The 20712-nt window shown below is 32.9% G+C and overlaps 1 protein-coding gene across 3 annotated transcripts in view; it reads left to right on the top strand.

The window, feature by feature from the left end:
• Rictor (RPTOR independent companion of MTOR complex 2) overlaps window positions 1-20712 on the top strand; it is a 107727-nt gene that overhangs the window by 25809 nt on the left and 61206 nt on the right. For all 3 annotated transcript variants that reach the window (XM_071612686.1, XM_027936207.2, XM_071612685.1), the window contains 2 exons: window positions 6250-6347; window positions 19871-19935. In XM_071612686.1, the coding sequence (XP_071468787.1) occupies window positions 6250-6347; window positions 19871-19935 (163 nt within the window). The remainder of the gene's footprint in view (window positions 1-6249; window positions 6348-19870; window positions 19936-20712) is intronic.

Below are 20712 nucleotides of genomic sequence, written 5' to 3'. Positions count from 1 at the left end.
CATGTTTGGGGCTATTATGAATTAAGCTATTATAAATATTGTATGAGTGTATTTTTGGACATATATTTCTGATAATTAAATAGCTGGATCATAATTTAGATAGCCTGTGTGTTGCCAACAGCTCTGTATAGTGATTCTAATATTTTATACACCTCCAATAGTGTGGACAACTTCTAGTTGCCCCACATCCTCTTTAACATTTGGAGGTGTTTGTATTTTTGATATTAATCATTCTTACAGATGGTACCTTGGTGGTTTTAATTTTACATTTCTCATTATATTTTCGATTAGTTTTTATTAATGATATTAGGTATATTTTCTCATAACATATCCTGGGCACATTTATCTAATTTTGTATTTGTATCTTTTCTGTTCAAATATTTTGACCATTTTTAACTAAGTTAAACTTGTAATGTTGATGTATAGACAACTTATATGTATTCTTTATTAAAGTCTTGTCAGATATATGTACTGCTAATGGTTTCCTCCCAATTTTGTGGATTGTATTCTCTTTCTTTTTTAGTTTTGTTTTGTACTAGGGTTTGAACCCAGAGATACTCTACCACTGAACTATATCCCTAATTCATTTATCTATCTATCTATCTAACTATCTATCTATCTGAGACAGGGTCTTGGGAAGTTCTTGAGGCTGACCTCGAACACTTGTGATCTTCCTGCCTCAGCTTTCTGTGTTGCTAGAATTACAGGCATGTGCCACTACTCCTGGCTTAGATTCATTTTCTTAATAGTTTTAAATAGCAAAAAATTTCACTTTGATTATACCAAATACAGATGTTCCTTGATTTATGCTGAGATTATGTCCCGATAAACCTGTCATAAGATGAAAATGTCATACGTCAGTGTGCACTTAAGTCTGGAGATACAGCTGCTCATTGGTAGCATTCTTGCCTACGATGCTTACATCCCAGGTTTGATCCCTAGTAAAAGAGGGAAAGAAGAGCCGGGCATGGTGGTATACTCCTATAATTCCAGCATATCAGGAGGCTGAAGCAGGAGGCTGGCGAGTTCAAAGCCAGCCTCAGCAAAAGCAAGGCATTAAGCAACTCAGTGAGACCCTGTCTCTAAGTAAAATACAGAACAGGGCTGGGGATGTGGCTCAGTGGTCAAGTCCCCTGAGGTCAATCCCTAGTACCCACCCCCACCCCCAAAAAAATAAGTAAACAAGAACAACAGCAAAAGAAGGAACAATTAAAAAAAAAAAAAGAACAACAACAAAGAAGCATTTAATACGCGTAACTTACCAAACATTATAGCTTAGCAAGTAATACTGTATGGAGAATGAGCTATTTATTCTGTTTGGGTAGCTGACTAGAAGCTGTAGCTTCCTATCACTGCTGCCCAGTATTGTTATCATAGTGTATATCACTAGCCCAGAGAAAGATTAAAATTTGAAGTGTGGTTTCTACTGAGTATGTGTAGCTTTCACACCATGATTAAGTTGAAAAGTTGTAAGTTGAACATGTAATCTCAATAGAAATACACCTGGCATAAGTAGACATAGAAACAACCATAAATGACTTTTGGTACATGTACCACTTGATAGTGGGAGCTTGAGCATGTGAGTTTTAGAGTAGATGTGTAACGAGTGTTTGCACATATTAGAAGTTTATGGAGAGGATTAGATAACCTTTTAATATAGTTAATTTTAGATGTAGTTATTTTTGATACGTATTTAGTAAAAGAACTAAGAATTGTAATTGTACTAGTCAGGGTTCTTCAAAGAAACAAAACCAATAGGATATATGTAGAGAGATTTGAGATGAGATTTATTAGGGTAATTGTCTCAAATAATTATGGAAGAAGACCCATGGCAGGATGAATATAAGCTGGCGGTGCAGGGATAGCATGGCTCCCGGGGTGGGTGGGGGTGGCGCTGATATATGTTCTGGAGTCCAAAAGCTGAAGAGCCTGTTTTTTTTAATGTTCTACAGCAGGAAAAGAGTGTATCCCAGCTCCAGGAAAGAGATCAATTCACCTTTCCTCTGTTTTTGTTCTGTCCCTGTCCAACTGGATATTGCTAACCCACACTGAAGGGCAAATCTTCCCTACTTAGTACACTCTAACTCACATGCCAGTCTTCTATGGAAACATCTTCACATCCACATTCCAAAATAATCATTTACCAGTTCTCTAGGCATTTCTTAATCCAGTCAAATGGACACATAAAAGTAGCTGTCACAGGAGTTGTTAATATTTTCTTTTAACTTTTTTTCCCCAAACTCTTTTTTACCAAAGAATTACTCTTATATTTAGAAGCATTCTAGAAAATAAACTTCAACATAAATATATAAGACTTTTGGTGATGCTAATATATAATATTCTATTCTGTACTATATACATGCCATGCAGAACATGATTTGTGTGTAGTACATACTATAAAGTATATAAATATATATTTGAATTATTTTAAATTGCTTCTTCCCCTTTTACTTACAAAAGCAATGTAGATGTGCAGTTAATTTCAATCTATTCATGGCCATGGAATCTGAATTAAGTTTTTTTCAGTCATTTTTTTCGATGTATTTCTCATGTTCATTTAGAGAGCCTAGAAAATATAACCATCTAAGGAATGAAAATATATCACTGATTTTTAACCACCTAGAATTAACTTCTTTGTAAATATTCTTGTTTATATCTAAACCCTTCAATTGCTCAGAGGTAATTAACTGTGTCACTATTCAGCACTGCTTATGGTTATAACTGTGTTCAGTTCAAAAAACAAGACAAAATACTGTCAAGAAAATATATTTCTTGACATTATGGTTTCTCTTCAAAATCTGCATTTTTTAACCATATACAGTAGTTAATATGTGAAAGTAATGATACAACATTATTTTTTAACTGTTCTACTAAAAAACACCAAAATGTTCAGTGTCACAATCAGTAGACAACTCCTAGATAGAAAGATAAGAATCACATCAAAGATGATTTAAATTGATTGTATTTAACTCTACCATTCCAGATATGAAGTCTCTGGATATTTAGAGTTGACTGCAGTTATTTCATTATCTCCAGAGAAGTTAATCAGCAACACACATAGGATTTATGAGCTACATGATAAGAGGAAAAGAACCACTATAATTTTAGAAGTTCATTTATATTTTGCTTCCTTGCATTTGAGTGGCTGGCCATCTTAGCCAACTCCCTACAAGTCTTTTCATTTTCCCTTTTCTCCCTCCTTCAACCATGAGTTTCTCAGTTTAAAAGCTTCAGAGACTATCATTCAATTAGGTTACCTCCCATAGGCTTTATGCTTCTCATGTAGCACTATTATCAGTAGACAGTTTTGTAGAAGCTGAGTTGGAAACACGAAGTGCATATATGAAGAAATAAAGACAGGTAAATCTCTCCTTACATTTCTTTTTGCTACTCTACCATCTGTTTTTCCTATTTCCCATATAATAGTCTCACTGATTTTAGCTTAATCACTTTCTGATATAAGTTTTGACTATTTAGATAAGGATTGGCAAACTTTGCTCTATGTCTGTTTTGTTGAAAGACTGCAATGGACCAGATGTATCCCTACAGAATTCATACTTGAAATCCTAACCCTCCAGTGTGTTGATATTAGGAGGTTGTGCCTTTGGGAGATAATTATATCATGAAAGTGGAACCCTCACAAATAGAGTAATGCCTCTATAAAAATTTGGGACCTTAGAGAGCTCTCTCACTACTGTGAGCACTTGACACATTGACAAGTCTCCAACCTAGATGGCATCACCAGAACTTCACCAACCTGATTCCCTGATCTAGACTTGAAGTTTCCAAAACTGTGAGAAATAAGTTTCAGTTGTTTATAAGACATTCAGTCTGTGGTACTTTCTTTATAGCATCTGCAACTAATAGCTACATTCATTCATTTATGTGTTTTCTACACTTGCTTTTTGGTGCAACAGCAGTCAGTTGCAGCAGAGACCTTATGACCTGCAGTATTTGAAATATTTTTGATCTGGCCCTTTACAGAAAAAGTTTGCCAACTCACGATTTAACAAGTAAAAGAGAAACTAGAAATTTCTCATTTCATTATAGTAGAACTTTAACATGCTATTTCATGTTAAAATTCCTCATAGCAACATTGTAGTACATGAATGTTAGTATTTCAGATGTCTAAAATGTATTTAATGATGTTTTACATTGGTTTGGGAAGTAACATAGCATTTGGGGGAAACATGTTCTATCTTTCAGAAACTATGTTATAAAGAAGCTTTGAAATCCATTATTTGGGTTTCTTGGTAATTAATTATTTAAAGAAGAAGGCGGTGAGGAAAGTAGAAGAGGAAAGTAGAAGAGTCATTTTGATTGGTGTTGACAATGATAACATCTTAATTTGACAAACGTTTGACCTGATGTTGGTTTGTCAAGACCCGTCAGTTTTGAAATAGTGTGCATAGGTTTTATATTGTTGTCAGTTTTCTTTGTTTTATGTGAAATACATTAAAGAGAGATCTGTCTTATTCATTGATGTATTCTTAGTACCTAAAGTAGTACCTTGTCATAACAGGCATTCAGTTAATACTTGTGGAATGAATGGACTCAGATATAATATTTCATTTTTGTAACAAGTTTATGGTTTTATAAAAGGGTCTGTGATCATTTTGTATCCAGAAAATAGGCAGTAATTGAAAGATAAAAAAAAAAAAATTTGTGAGGAATATATCTCCTCTTAACTATTAGTTCTGTGAGAGCATTAGAAATGAGTAACCATATTATCAGTTTAGTAAAAGGTTTTGTTTGCTGCTTGACAGTGTTGTATGTGAAATGTTTAGGTTATATATGTCTACTAGATGAGTTGCACACTGCCTTTAATGACTCTTTTTGTTGGTACCAGGGATTAAACCACTGAGTCACATGCCCAGCCATTTTTTATTTTTTACTTTGAAATGGGGTCTTGTAAGTTGCTTAGGGCCTTGCTAAGGCTAGATTTGAAGTTGTGATCCTCTTGCCTCAGCCTCCAAAGCCTCTGGGATTACAGGCATGTGCCACCGTGCCTGGCTCTTTAATGATTCTTAATCTTGCCTTTGCAAACTACCATAGGTCTTAAATTACCTTAAGCGTTGTTTTAAAATCTTATCAACTTCTCAAATATAATTGAATTATTTAACATCATTGGCTTAATAATTTTCTCCCTCAATTTTTCAAACAGATAAAATTTATATCAAAATGGTATTACAAAATACTAACATTTACCTGTTCATGATCTCTTATAATTGTATTTAATGGAATCTGTTCTCATTCAATGATAGGCTTTCATTCTACTTTTTGCTTCTTAACATACCTGGTAATTTTCAGGTGAACGCTAAACATTATAAGGTTAGTCTTTAACATTTTTTGTTCTTATTGTTCTTAAAAATCTTTAAGCTTTGGTCCTAAACACAGTTTAGTTATTTGGAAGCAGTTGGATTCTTTACTATTTTACTTTTTAAGATTTGGTAGGTGGGATCAAATAAATATTTAGTCTAATTGTTCTGCACTGAGTCAAGTCTTCTCTAAATACTCATTTAATGCCCCATGAGGTTTTCAATCTGGCTGTAAGAGTTATTATTTCTTGATCTAAGTGATTACTCAGTTTTTTTCCCTTTTAATTCTTTTGAGTTATTCTTTCCTAGCCTTGGGTAATTTCCTCACAAGTATCAGTGATCATTCTACTGAATACTCACAGGGCTCCTTGCTAGATCGCCAGAGTTTTCTTTATAGACAGTGCTTTTTTCCTCCAGTAATTCTTGTTCTGAAACTCTTAGCTCTGTTTCTTTAACTCAAGAGAGTTTGCTTAGTTTTTCCTCTTGGTTCAAAGGCCTGGAAACTCTCTTAAGGCAGTGAGCTGATGTAGTTGTAGGGCACACATATGTTTCTGTCATTTTTTTTTTGGAAATCATTTATCTGGGCTGCTTGATGGCTAATGTCTTTTGATTGATCCAAACAGAACAGCATATTTGGTCCCTTTTGCCACATAGTAGCAAGAAAGACTACTGTGTTGAGATTTATGATTTTTTGGTTGCATAATTCCAGGTGATATACAGAATTGGACATTAGGTAAGAGCAGAATAGAAATGTAAAGGTAATTGATGTCATGTTGGGGATTAAACGCAGGGTCTTACACATGCTATGGTATTTCAAGTCTACTAAGTGAATTTATTTTGAGCAAACTTTGTGAAGTTTTAATACTGCATGTCTTGATGTTTGATGAGGAAAATATTTATAAAATTATGTTAAATTGTCCTTTTTTTCTAGAACCTTCTGATAACTTAAGGGAAATACTCCAAAATGTGGCCAAATTGCAAGGAGTATCAAATATGAGAAAGCTAGGCCATCTGAATAACTTTACTAAGGTAAGTAACTTGAATCTTTATTATTACCATATAAAATTGTTTGTTTCTTACCATCCTAGTACTAGATGTTTCCTAATCATCATTAAAAAGTTCTTGTATATTCACTTAATGTTAGTGTTTTTCTCCATTTCTTCTCATGGATTTTTTTCGTGTGGTTTTTGTTTTGAGATGGGGTTTCACTATGTCGTTTCAATTGGTGTTGAGCTCCAGGGCTCAAGTGATCTCCTACCTCAGGCTCCTGAGTTGCTGGGACTCTTAAGTACACCTCACCACACCTGGATGTCATGTATTTTTAAATTATAAAATGTATTTTAATAATAAAAATTTATCCTTGATATAAAAAATATTGTTCAGAAAAAAAAAAATGACTACTAAGTCTACAATCCAGTTCCCGCCCCAATCTTGCACCCAGTATTGGGGATTGCAGGGACACTTTACCACTGAGCTACATTCCCCAGTCCTTTTAATTTTTTAATTTTGAGACAGGCCCAGACTGGGCCTCAAATTTGTGATGCTGATTTGTGATGCCTCAGCCTCCTAAGTAGCTGGGATTACAGGTGTTCACCCCTATACCCAGCTCTCTTTTTCCTTTTTATTCTCTCAATTTCTTTTTAACTCATTTCATTTTCTCTCTCCCCTTCTTCACCATTCTCTATCCCATTTCTCTTTCTTCTCTGACTGCTCCCTCCTTTCTCAGTTTTCTTTCTTTTTACCTTAGTGCATTGTGCCACTTTATGTTTTGTTTGGTTGTTTGCAGTGTTGGGGATTCAACCCAGGGTCTTGCACATGCTAGGCAAGTTCTCTATCACTGAGCCACTGTAGAGAATACAGTGATTTCTATAACGAAGGCACTACACATTTGTATATTCGTACTTTTTTTTTTAACAAAATAATTTTCATATTTTCCTTTGGCTGTGATGCCAGTTAGTAGCATTTATGATCTTAAATCATCTATGGATTTAACAATCAGATAGCCAACCTTATTAGTAATTGTCTACACTAAAAGGGACTATACCCTGAGATGAGGTCAGAGAGGCTGTCCCATGAATAACATTTGTGAACTTTAGACTAGATTAAAATTTCTTTGGGCTGCTTAATGATGTAATGGGAAAAGCATGAGCATTAGATCAAACAGATGGAGACTTGCAGCCCATCTCTGACTAACTAGCAAGGCAAATCATGGGATGATTTCTTTACTTAGAGATGTTTTGTCTTTAGAGTTGAAGTCTTTGTGTAGTGCCTGACACGCAAGATATGCTTCATAGCAATGTATTTCAACCTGCAGTTTGTTTTTTTGTTTTGTTTTGTACTTTTTGCCACTTCTCTTGTTTTTTTAGTGAACTCAAAGAAAGTAAGGCTTTTTAATAGTTTGAGTTGCAGATTGATAAGATGTTAAAGTAAATCAGGGTTATCTTTAATGTCAGTACTTTTGACATATTGGCCCAGATAATTATTTGTTTGGGGAAGTTGTTCTTGTATTGTAGGGTGTTTAGCAGTATCCCTGGCCTGATATCCTGCTATTATATATATATTCTGTATACCAGTAGTTCCTTCCTCAACACATATATACCAGTTGTAGTAAACAAAAACACCTCTAGGTGTTGTCAAATGTTCCCTAGGGGACAGAATTTCCCCTAGTTAAGAACCATACTGTAAATAAATGTCTATAGATTTTATTATAAAAATTATTCACTGATTTAGCACAAAACATTTATTGAATTTAATTATGTCTCTAAATTTTATTTTCTTAGAGACCTAGGTTTATAAATATTTATTGAGTTGTTACTCCTGTAAAATCTGTAAGTTCATTCCATCATTGAGTAAAATTTAGAAATTCTCAGAAATCCAAAAATAGCTTTATAGAATAAGAAAAAAATAATGATGCTTCCAGGAGGCTAGTGGGGTTATTTGGTCACTGTCTCCTGTGATATTTGTTACAGGTTACTATCGCTTTAAACTTAGTTTCTCAAATACAAGAAATATGTTATACTTTTCTAGTCACATTACTTTATACCCCAAAGCTTGTCATATAATAGCTGTTTAATTGTATCAGATTGAGAAGACTCTTAGATTGAGAAGACTTTACACCTTTTTTTTTTTTTTTTTTTGGTGTGGGGATTGATTCAGGGCCTTGTGTATGCAAGGCAAGCACTCTACCAACTGAGCTATATCCCCGGCCTTTAAATATGAGCTTTTGTGTTCACTATTATAATTATTTTGTTATTAAGTATAACCCTAGCTGTTAGTGTTAAGTTACTTAAGTAGACCAGTGATGCTAAAATGTTGTATAGGGTGAACTTTATTTCTAAAACTTCCTTTTAAGGTATGAGGAGAGGCAGCTAGTGATGTGATCCTTTAATCATGTGAATGTCACACACCATGCTTGCTTTCTGACATCATTTCACTAGATAAAGTAATGTGTATAGCAGACTGCTGATGAATATAATTTTAGAATTCTGTTTTTAAAACTGACAGCATGCTCATAATCTAAAATCCTAATTTTTAAAGATGAAAATGTTTTATCTTGTTTAGATTATAAAAGCTGTTTTTTTTCCTGTTTTTGTGGTAAAAGCTCCAAAGGAATGTTTATTTTGCTGTTTTTTTTTTTTTAAGTGAAGTAGAAGCTAAACATAAAAAAGTGCTACAGCGGGATTTATACTAAAAGTGAAAGTTCTCCCTCACATCTTTTTCCACCCTCTTTCCCACTCCAAAAAATACCATTTTCCAGAGGTAACTATTAGTAGGTACTTATCCTTTTCTGATATAAATACACATAAATAGGAGTGAATATAGATAGATAGATTGTGTGTGTGTGTGTGTGTGTGTGTGTGTGTGTATGTGTAGATGGATACATATTGATAGAGGTGTAGATGTGTTTGTGTTTCACTGGTTTGTGAGAATTTTAAGTGAAATAAACAAAATGAAGTGTTTTTTGTAGTGCTCACTTTATTTACCATTTATTCATGTATTCACCATTTTTATAGACGAGAACATACTATCTTATAAGTATTTATATATAAAGGTATATGTGTTATATATAAGTATGTATGCATATTGATTTGTAGCTTGCTTTTCTCAATATACCATAGAATGCTTTCCTTTTCTGTACATATCAATCTACTTTTTAAAATTGGCTTTTATGTATTTAAATTGTATAAAAATATGCCATGGAATTTTAATATATGTGATAATACTTTTTTTGTTTGGCTTATTCTCTGTTGCTTATTTTAGGGAACTTTTTATTTCACTTTTGGAGCAATATCAGTAAAATTGAAAAAACATTAAAAACTACTCAATACCTTTTAAAAGTTGGTCATTTTAATAAGTACTGCAGGAAAAATTCTGTTATCTAGAAATGATTTACAGTTCTAACTTTTTCAGAATATAATACTGTTGAGAACCTCTTACGAATATTTTAGTGTTTGTATAATAGCACCATGTAGATTAATTATAACAAAAACAAATTCATTCACTGATGATGGGCATGGATTTCTTTTTGGCAAACCAATGACATGTTATCAAAACCTTTACTCCATTTTATTTTATTTTTTGTGGTGGTAGGGATAAGCCCATAGCCTTGCATATAGTAGGCAAGTACTCTACCACCAAAACCTTTACTCCATTTTATTTATTTATTTTTTTTGTGGTGGTAGGGATAAGCCCATAGCCTTGCATATAGTAGGCAAGTACTCTACCACAGAGCTATATTCTTAGCCTTTTGTCCCATTTAAAAATAATATTTGTGATATAGTACTTGTTTTGCTTATATTTAAATTTAAAATGCTACCTTCATAAAATAATTTTGAATTTCTGACGATATTGAATGCTTAATTTCACAGATAACAAATTCAGTAAACCTAATTCATCTTAATTGGAGTAAAATGAAGTTATTTTCCCATATAATTAGGAAAACCAAATGTTGGGTCCCAGTTTCAAGCAAAAGAACCCAGGCGCTGGAAAGCATCAATTATATTCTCATTTGTTTTTTGTGGTGCTGGGGATTTAATGTGGGACCTTGTGCATACTAGATAAGTGCTCTACGTTTAAGCTATATTACAATTGTCATCATCAATTATATTGTATTTTCAATTCTCATTTCTGCTTTTTTGTTGACTTAATTCTCATATAAATACTTTCCATATGACTAAGATATATCATCTTTACAATTTTTAGTCTTAAAAAGGAGAGTGTATCTCTTATAGCATCTTGTATATATGTACTCTGATCCTATAAAACCAATTTAAAAAGCGCATGACATGCTGGGTCCCTGCCTCAGTGAGAATGTGATAAATAGTAATTTAGCATTTCATGTGCCAACTATAATGCTAATTCTTACATTTGCTAAGGTCTTTAATAATATCTAAATGTAGTTAATCATTCATTTATTGTATATAATAACTTGTGTGATTGGGAGACAGTTATAGTTTAATGACATTAACACAGGAGACAGAATATTACTAGTAATGGCTAAGACAGTAATGAAGAAACTGCTGATGGTTGAAGATTAATTACTAATTTAGTCAGTTATAGAGGCAGGATGAGATAGATGCTCATAGTTTAAATTCTCCAACTCAGTGTTCTTCTACTATTTCTTTACATTGAGGAAAACAGCTAAGGGGTTTGATTGGTATTTTAGGGCTTGGTTATATAAATTAGGAGATGACAAGGTTGTGAGTAAGTTGCCCCAAAAATTTTGTAGTAAAATAATTATTCCTCATATTTTGAAACTTATATGAGAACTCTTGATAACTCTAATACTGCAAGTATATTTCTTTAATAATCCAGAATTTAAAATGCTAACACTTCTCTAATTTCTTTTTCCTGATATATGTGAATTTATTTACACATAGAACATTTATTTTATAGCTAATAAGCTCATTTAATTTAAAAGCAATATTTTCATTTATTCCCACTGTAGCAGAAGAATGGATATATTGCTTCTTCAGAAATTGAGTTGATAGGTGTAAATCATAGATAATGAAACATCGTCCCCACTTTAAAAGCACAAAATTTCATGTTGATATAAAGAAATTCTAGGCATCATTAATTTTTCCATTAAAATTACGATATATCCACAGTTTAGCTAGGTATGGTGTCATATGCCTGTAGTCCTAACTATTAGGCAGGAACATCACCAGTTCAAAGACAGTCTCAGCAACTTAGTAAAACCCTGTCTCAAAAAATAAAAAGTTCTGGGGAGGTAGCTCAGTGGTAAAGTACCCCTTGGTTTGATTCCTTGTACCCACAGGGGAGAAGAATTAGGTTAAAGTAATCATTGCACCATGAAAAGAAACCTTTATTTTCTTTTTCTATTTCTATTTGCTACTACACAGTGACAATATTAAAATACCAATAATCTGTAATACCAGGGAACTATCAAATGGATAAATATTAAATTATTTTTCAGTAAAAGTGTAGTTTTTTTTTGTTTGTTTGTTTTAATTCTTTGAAATAGGCTATTTTGTATGGCATTTTTAAACTAGTTATTCAGGAGATAATATTGCTTAACTTCACTTATTTATGTATATATAGGTAGAGTGCAGTTCTCTAGACTCTTCCATTTTTTGTGATGAGATGATTATATTCAGTTTGTTTGTTTTATTTCTGCTTTCCTTATCCTCTGTGCAAAAAATTTCAATACAAAATTACACTAATACTTTTTACAGTGAGCTCTGGGCTTCGATTGGTTTGGTCTGGTTCCTGATTCCACTACTGAATTAGCTTTATGGCCTTGGGAAGTTATATTAATATCTCTATGCCTCAGTTGTCTTCGCTTATAAAAATGTTACCTGCTTTCTAAGGTTTGAGATTAACAGTGACTTATGTTATTATTTATGAATACCATATATATCTCACTTTACCTAGATTGTGTAGTAATATGTCTTCATTTTGAACATGTATAAAATCCAGAATAGTGCAAAGAGGAAAATAAATTACCTAGTTGGGCATGGTGGCACATACCTGTAATTCCAGCAACTTGGGAGGCTGAGGCAGGAGAATAGCAAGTTTAATATTAGCCTCAGCAACTTATGAGATCCTGTCTCAAATTTTTAAAAAACGAAACATAAAGGGTTGGGATGTAGCTCAGTGGTAAAGTGCCTCTGGATTCTATCCCTACTACAAAAAGAAAAAAAAAAAAAAAAAAGGAAGAAAGAGAAAAATAATGTAAATAAATTACCTATTGTGTTAGCTTTTCTTTGCTATAAAAAAGTACCAGACACAATTACTTATAAAGAGAAAATGTTTATTTTGGTGCAGAGTTTTGATTATTATTGGCCCCATTTTTGGCAAGGCTGCACATAATAGTGGGAGTACATGGTTGAGCATAAACCACTTAAATCATGAACCAGGGACCAAAAGGGAAGAGGATCCCAGAATCCCCTTTGAGGGCAAGTCCCTGAGGACTGCTCATTAGGCCCTGACTCCTAAAGATTCCATTAATTCCCAGTAGGTCCTACAGGGAACCAAGACTTTGACACGAGTTTTGGGGCAATATTTAACCTCCAAATGATAGCATTATTTTAATCAGATTTTTTTTGTTGCTGTGTCCAAAAGACCTGGTGAGCAATTTTCCTCCTGATGAAACAGGAGGAAACGTTTGTTGGGCTTATAGTTTCAGAGGTCTCAGTCCATAGATGGCCAAATCCATAGCTCTGGGTCAGAGGTAAGGTAGTACATCATGGTGGAAGGGTGTGGAGAGCAATCAGGAAGTAGAGAAAGTGGGTACTCTGCCCCCAGTGACCTACCTCCTCTAGGTACACCTTACCTGACTTTAGTTTCTTCCCAGTCAATCCATGCAGTGGATTAATGCACTGATTAGGTTTAGGTTTTCATAACCCAATCATATCACTGCTAAACTCTACCATTGAGCTTTTGGATGATGCCTTATATCTAAACCATATAAGCATCTATATGATTTCACTTTCCTTTTTGTTTCTAAGTAATTTTTATATATAGAATTTTTTAGGTGTTTTTAAAAAATTTATTTTTAGAAACTTTTTCTCACTAAGCAGAATATTACAGTTTCCCTCATTATTATAAATTACATAACATTAATAGATTGTGTATGTTTCCTCCTTTATAAATATTCAGTTTCCAGTTCTTTACTATTTGTAAATAATGGCATAAGCATCTTGTGTTTGAACTCACTATTTATGTATTTTATATTATTTTGCTAATATAAATCTCCAAAAGTGTGTTCTGATCCTGGTGCATTTTTCTAATGTATTTTACAAAATATTTTTGGTTTATAATCACATTAGTAATGTATTTTATCTGGTACAATCATTTTAAAATGATTTTTTCCTATTTTGATAAGCTTTTTTTCTCTATGGAATATAGAATAATAATTTTATTCTAAATGGATTTTTTATTTATTCAATTCAGGATTTAGGAAACATGAATGCATTTTGTTTATTTGTCCATTTAATTTCCTCAGTAAATTTCTTGCATATTTTCTTTGCCTGATCTTCTTTTGGGTACTTAGAATTCTTCCCCTGGTTTGTTTGAACCCTTTACATTATAAGTTATTTGTATTAATTTCCAGGAGAGGATGGAGTGCTGTGGACTGAATTGTGTCTCCCCCAAATGCTTGAAGTCCTAACTCCCATTACCTCAGAATGTGATTATATTTGGAGATAGGGCCCTTAAGAAAGATAATTAAGGAAAAATGAAGGAATATAGGTAGGCCTAATCCAGTATATCAGGTGTCCTTCCAAGATGAGATTAGGACACAGACAAACACAAAGAAAAGACCATGGGAAGATACATTTTAAAAAATGGCCAGTTGCAAGTCAAGGAGAGTCTTAGCAAAGAAAAAAACCCTGCCATCACTTTGATCTTGGACTTCTGGCCTCCAGAATCACAAGGAAGTAAATTTATGTTTTTTAAGCCACCCGGTCTATAGCCTTAGAAAACATATATACGCCTTAACTTTTTGACTATCATGCTTCTTGCAAATATTTTTGATTATTACATTACTTACAATTTTAGGTGTGCAAATGGGTTTTTAGTGGTATAAAAATTATAGAAATTTTTTATTCTGGTTTTAAAACTTAGAAAATTTTGTATTATTGTTTTAAGTCAACATGTATGTATAAAAAGTTCTTATTCTTTTCGGTTTTTAAGTACTTGCAACATGGTGCATCAAACAATAAAAATGAGACCAAAAAAAGTCATGCCCTTTGGAAAGTGAATATACTTTGTTTGTATTTTAAAATTTTAAGGATTTTATAGGAATATTGGTAAGCAATATCTGCAATATTGCCATACATGAGAGCAGGTATTGTATTCCTGCCCTCAGCTCTATTCTACTTGGAATATTTTTCTTTCCCTCCCTCCCTCCCTCCCTCCCTTCCTTCCTTTTTTTTTTTTGTTGTTTTTGTTTTGCCCTCTAAAGAAGTTAGGAAATTTTGTGTTATGAACTTACATTATTAGATTTGATGACCACTTTTTTATATGGTTATGATTTTTCTAACTTCATACTGAGGCAGAATTAATACCACTTTGGAGATTTCTCTACATCTACAGTATTAAACAAATGGTTTAACTACTCTTTAATCTGTTTCATTTAGCCCCAGTATATAACTAGAGAAAGTTTTATGTAACTTTTAAAATCAAAGTTTAAAACTCTTACCTATGTTAAAACCCTGTATATACAAGTGAGAATCTAGGTAGCTAGCTTTAGACCAGCGCTCTCAATGAAAACTACTAACAAAACTTATTTGAAAGCAGCAGAGAACTGCACAGGCAGGGGACAAGAAGTACAGGAAAAAGAGAGAATCTTCAAAAGTGAGTTTCATTCTCCAACAGTTTGTACTCAGGGAATACTTCCTGATATGGAGTGAGGGCAGGAAACTGAGGCTTAATAGCATTAGACATAGGATTATTATTGCTGAAAACAAACAAACAAACAAAAAAAGCCCAGAGCTTTTGGTGAAGACATAGGATACATCAAGCATAAGAAAATTCTCCCTGCACTACATTTTTTGCATGAATACTGGCTGCCTAGAAAGGGAAACTGAAAACCTAAGCAGAAAAATCTTTGAAAATCAAGGGTAGAGCTTTTAGTATATTTGTAAGACAAAAATTAAATTTGTTAGTAAGACAAAGTCTCTTACCAACAAGCTTTCAGTTGAAACCTTAGGGGGCAAGGAAAAAGCAGTTCAACTAAGTCTAACCAGAATAACCACCTAACTTTGACTCAGCACTGTACAGTGGCCTAACAGAGAGAAGGCTGACTGTATTTAGTGAAAGATAACATTGTTGGGAATCTGCAAGTTTGGTATATGAGCAGACGTCAAAGAAGCCACCAAAGGACAAGACTGATTACCTGACTAGAGCAAAAGAGAAAATAGCTAATAAGAATAACATTTTCAATAACTGTAATTAATATGTCAAGTAAATCAAGGAAACTATGGAGAAAATAGACAAAAGTTTAATATTTTCCTAAGAATATTGGACAATCTAAGATTAAATGAAAATTCAAGAAGAGAATAATATATTTTCTAGAATTGAAATCTCATTAAGAAAAAACTTATCAGATAAGAATAATATAAGATTAAACACATCAAAATTCAGGTCAGTAGAAATATTCAGCCGAAGTATTGAGATAAGAGAAAAAAGAATAAAATAGAGAATTTAGAGATTTGTGGTATACATGAAAAGATCTGACAGACATTATAATTGAATTACTGTAAGAGAATAAATAGATTTAGGCTGACATAAGTTTGAAGAGATAACGTACAGAATGTTCTAAAACTAATAAAATATATCAATTCAGATTTAGTAATTCTTGTTTACCCTAAGCAGCATTGGGTACAAAGGAAACCACACCTGGACCCATCATAGTAAGATTGCTAAAAACCAAAGACAAAGAAAAAAGCCTTAATGCATGAATGCATTCAGAAAATGTCGCATAAATATACAATGGGGTTTTATTCAGCCTCAAAAAAGAATGAAATTATGTTATTTGTAGGAAAATGGAGAACTTGAGAGAATTAGTTTTATTTAAATATTTTTTTGCCACAGTCTGGCTGGGCACAAAATAACCGAGCCACCACAAAGCCTTGCAGGATCCGCCCTAATCCCAGAGCCCCCTATTATATATATATATTATATATATCATATATGATATATGGACATACGCACATACAGACATACAACACAAAACAGAAGTGTGCACACATAACAATACATACAACACATAACATAATAGTAAAGGCCTTGTAGCTTTTCACAGGTGAAATCTCCATTGCAATATTTAAAAACTCCACAGTCAAAAAATAGAACTGATCAGAAAAACAATAACCTAGGTCTGTTTGAGCTCAAAAAAATAAAATAAAACTTCATGATGTGGGAAAAGGCAATAATAAAATAGATATTGAAAGAAGGCATCCTGGTTACCACCTGGGTTTGACTCTTCTTTGGATATCCCATCCTTCTTCCTGTAACTTGCATATGAGTCTGAAGGTATTCCCACAAGTAAGCCCCAAGGTTTCTTACATTTGAAATAGGCCTTAATGGTGTTCATTATTCATTAGCCTCCAGGTGTGGGAGAATCACTGTCGCAGATGTAAGAATAGCCAAACTGGAGTTCTGAATATCAGCTGTTATGGATTTGAGCCAAATCATCTTCTTTTTGGTCTGTAGAAATCGCTTTAGTTAATCTCTCTGGAATCCAAATTGGCTGCTGTTCTCCCTGTGGAAACACACAAACAGACCCCGACTCCAGACAGTCGCTGGGTCAGGACCTTTCCATTGTCCTGTTAGAATATCCTTCCAAAGTACCTTGGGCTTATGTACATTTTTTGGACACATATGCCTTTCCGCAGCACTAAGCCCTGATGAATCCAAATTTAAAAAGTTTAGAGTAAAAAGGGTTATTTTAAGTTTATCTTTGGGGGATATATACCCCTTTCCAATTTTTATTAGTGCATTTTAGTTACACATACTAGCAGGGGTTTATTTGGACATAATCAAACATGAATGGAATATAATTTGCTTCATTTTGGTCTCTAGTACTTCCTCTTTCTTTCCCCTCTTTTCTCCCCTGGTTCCTCTTCCTCTACTTATCTTTATTCTATTTATTTACTTATTTGAATTGGTGCTTTATAGATATACATAATGGGGAATTCACTGTGGTATATTTGTATATGTACATGATATCATTTTGTTGATTTTGTTCTGCATTTCCTCCCTTTGCTTATCTCCCTTCTCTCCTCCTTCATCTTTCTTATATTTTCATGGGATTTCCCAACCCTGTTTTTATCCCCTTATTTTGCTCTAGCTTCCACACAAGAGAGAAAACATAGGACCCTTAACTTTCTGAGTCTGGCTTGTTTCATTTAGCATAGTGTTCTCCAGATTCATCCATTTATCAGCAAATGCCTAAATTCTATTCCTCTTTATGGCTACTAAATAAAACTTCATGGTGTCATTCATGTATTAACAGGCACCTGAGCTGTTTACATAATTTGACTGTAGAGAATTATGTAAATAATAATTATGTAAATATGTGCTGCTATAAACATTTATTTGCCTGTATTACTACAATATGCTGATTTAGTTCTTTTAGAAAAATCTTAAGGAGTGGGATACCTGGGTCATATGATGGTTCCACTTTTATTCTTTTGAAGAATTTTGAGAGCACTTTGATAAGCAAAATAAACCAAACTCAGAAAGTCACAGAAAACATACAAATATTTTCTCTCATCTGAGGAATCTAGAAAGGAAAAAATGTGGGGGAGATCACATGAAAATAGAAGGGGGATCAGGAGAACAAATGAAGAAGACCAGGGTGAGGGATAAGAGGAACAAGAGAGGTACTGGGAAAAAAAAATTGACCAAATTTTTTTCATCAAATATAACAATATTGTTATATTGTCTGCATATGCAAATATGTAACAATGAATCCCACTGTTAATGTATAATTATAATGTACTAATAAAAAAGAAAAGAACAAAAAACTAAAAAAAATAGGAAAAAAGTCTTTAAAAGAACCTGAGAAAAAAGATTATAACTTTCAGAATAGCCAATAGTAACACTGACAGTGAATTTCTCAAGAGAAAGAATGGCTTGAAACTGTTGGAATAAAATAGCAATTAACCTAATATTCTATATATCCAGCAAAATAGTCTTCAAAAATGAAAGCTAAAATGAAAAATTATTCTCAAACTAAAATTAAGGGAATTGTAACTAGGAAGCTGGGCTAACATTAAATCAAAACACCAACAAAATTTGTCAGTAGCAATAACAAACACAATTTTCAAGTTAGGAGGAACTACTAAAATGAAGAAAGGAATGAAGATGTTAAATATATGATAAATATAAATTGATAATTGATTAATGGGGCATAAATATAAATTGATATTGATTAAATACTGACTACAAAAACTAAAACAATAACAATAATGCCTTATGGTGTTTAGAAGTAGAAAAAGAAATAACAGTGAAATGGAATATGAGGACAATAAATGTAGTTAGAATATTTTAAGACTTAGCATTATTGAGAACATGGTATAGAAATAATTTCTGTTAGACTTATAAGCTAGGAACATATGCTATAAACTTTAAAGTAAACACTTAAAAAGTAGTTTTTAAACAATAAAATTACTGTGGGGAAATGGAATAATAGAAATGATTTATTGAAAATAGGATAGGTGGGTTAAAGAAATTTAAATTTGATAGGTCAAATAAAAAACAGATGATAGAAATAAATCTGCATAAACCACTCTGGAAAGTAGTATGGTGATTCCTCAGAAAACTTGAAATGGAACCACCATTTGACCCAGTTAGTCCCACTCCTCAGCATATACACAAGGACCTAAAATCAACATACTATAGTGATGCAGCCACATCAATGTTTATAGCAACTCAGTCCACAACAGCTAAGCTATGGAACCAGCCTTGGAGCCCTTCAACAGATGAATGGATAAAGAAAATGTGATATATACCCACATGCGCATATAGACACACAAAGTAGAATATTACTCAGCGATAAAGAGGAATGAAATTACGGTATTTGCTGGTAAATGGATGGAACTAGAGACTATCATGCTAACTGAAATAAGCCAATCCCAAAAAACCTAAGGCAAAATTTTCCTCTCTGATATGTGGATGCTAATACACAATAAGAGCGGGGGATAGAAGTTTATTGGATTAGACAAAGGAGAATGAAGAGAAAGGAGAGGGGGATGGAAATGGGAAAGACGGTAGAATCAATCAGACATAACTTTCCTGTATTCATATGTGAATACACAGCCAGTGAAGCTCCACATCATGGACAACCACAAGAATGGGAAGTTATACTCCATGTATGCATAATGTGTCAATATACAGTCTACTGTCATGTATAACTAAAAAGAACAAATAAAAAATGTTTTAAAAGAAATAAAGCTGCATAGTTTTATGGTAAAATCATAAAAATCATAACATTTATTAAAATGTCTATTTTCTAACTTAAAAATATAATGTATAAAAATTCACAACTCATGTATACATACTTTGTTTTGTTTGTCTGACAGCTTCTTTGTGATATTGGACACAGTGAAGAAAGACTGGGCTTTAACTATGAAGATATCATAATTTGGTAAGTATTGTTCACTTACCTCCCCATCTCTTCCAGATTTTAGTAATTTTAAACTAGAAATAAGATAATATAGCCCCTAATAGTTTATTTTGAAGTAAGCTACTTGAACATTAGAAACTTTCAGGATCTTCAGTGGTTTTGTTATCTTATAAATCTTTGTTGATACTTTGTAATTTTTAAACATGAAGAACCAAAGCTAATGGTCAAAAGCACCTTGATTTTTATAATTTAAATTTCCAAATTAAATCTAAAATTTCCAGGTTGAATTTTTCTCATATTCTGCCCAGGAATAAAGAAATCTATAACTCTAGATCTCTGAGAGAATGTATACTTAGGGCAAATTTGATTCACCCAAGCATATTGATAGAGGCATAATATTTAATATACTTTAATTTTCATCTTTATGGTTCTCTTAGGAATTAAAATTGAAAGAAATGGTCTGTGCTGTCATTATAAAGCACTTTTATTTCTGGTTTAAACAAATGATTCTTTTATACAGATAGAATCAAATAGACAAATGAAGGAGAATAGATTGTGAGGCATATATGATATAGCTTGAAAAAGATATATTTAATTTCCTATTGTTTATATAATGTAGACATAGAAGATAGAATAAAACTCAGTAACATTTGTTTGATTATAAGAATGCACCAAGAAGGAAAGATTAAAAACACCACCATCACTAAGTGAAATTTGTGGTTTGGAGTGAATGGTTTTTATATAAGCAAAATTGAGGTAGAATTAATCATGCATAGTTAGAAGTTTTACATAGCTCCA

Source organism: Marmota flaviventris, chromosome 5 (assembly GCF_047511675.1).
Source record: "Marmota flaviventris isolate mMarFla1 chromosome 5, mMarFla1.hap1, whole genome shotgun sequence".
In the NCBI taxonomy this organism is placed as follows: domain Eukaryota; kingdom Metazoa; phylum Chordata; class Mammalia; order Rodentia; family Sciuridae; genus Marmota; species Marmota flaviventris.
This window is presented reverse-complemented; position numbering and strand designations above follow the sequence as displayed.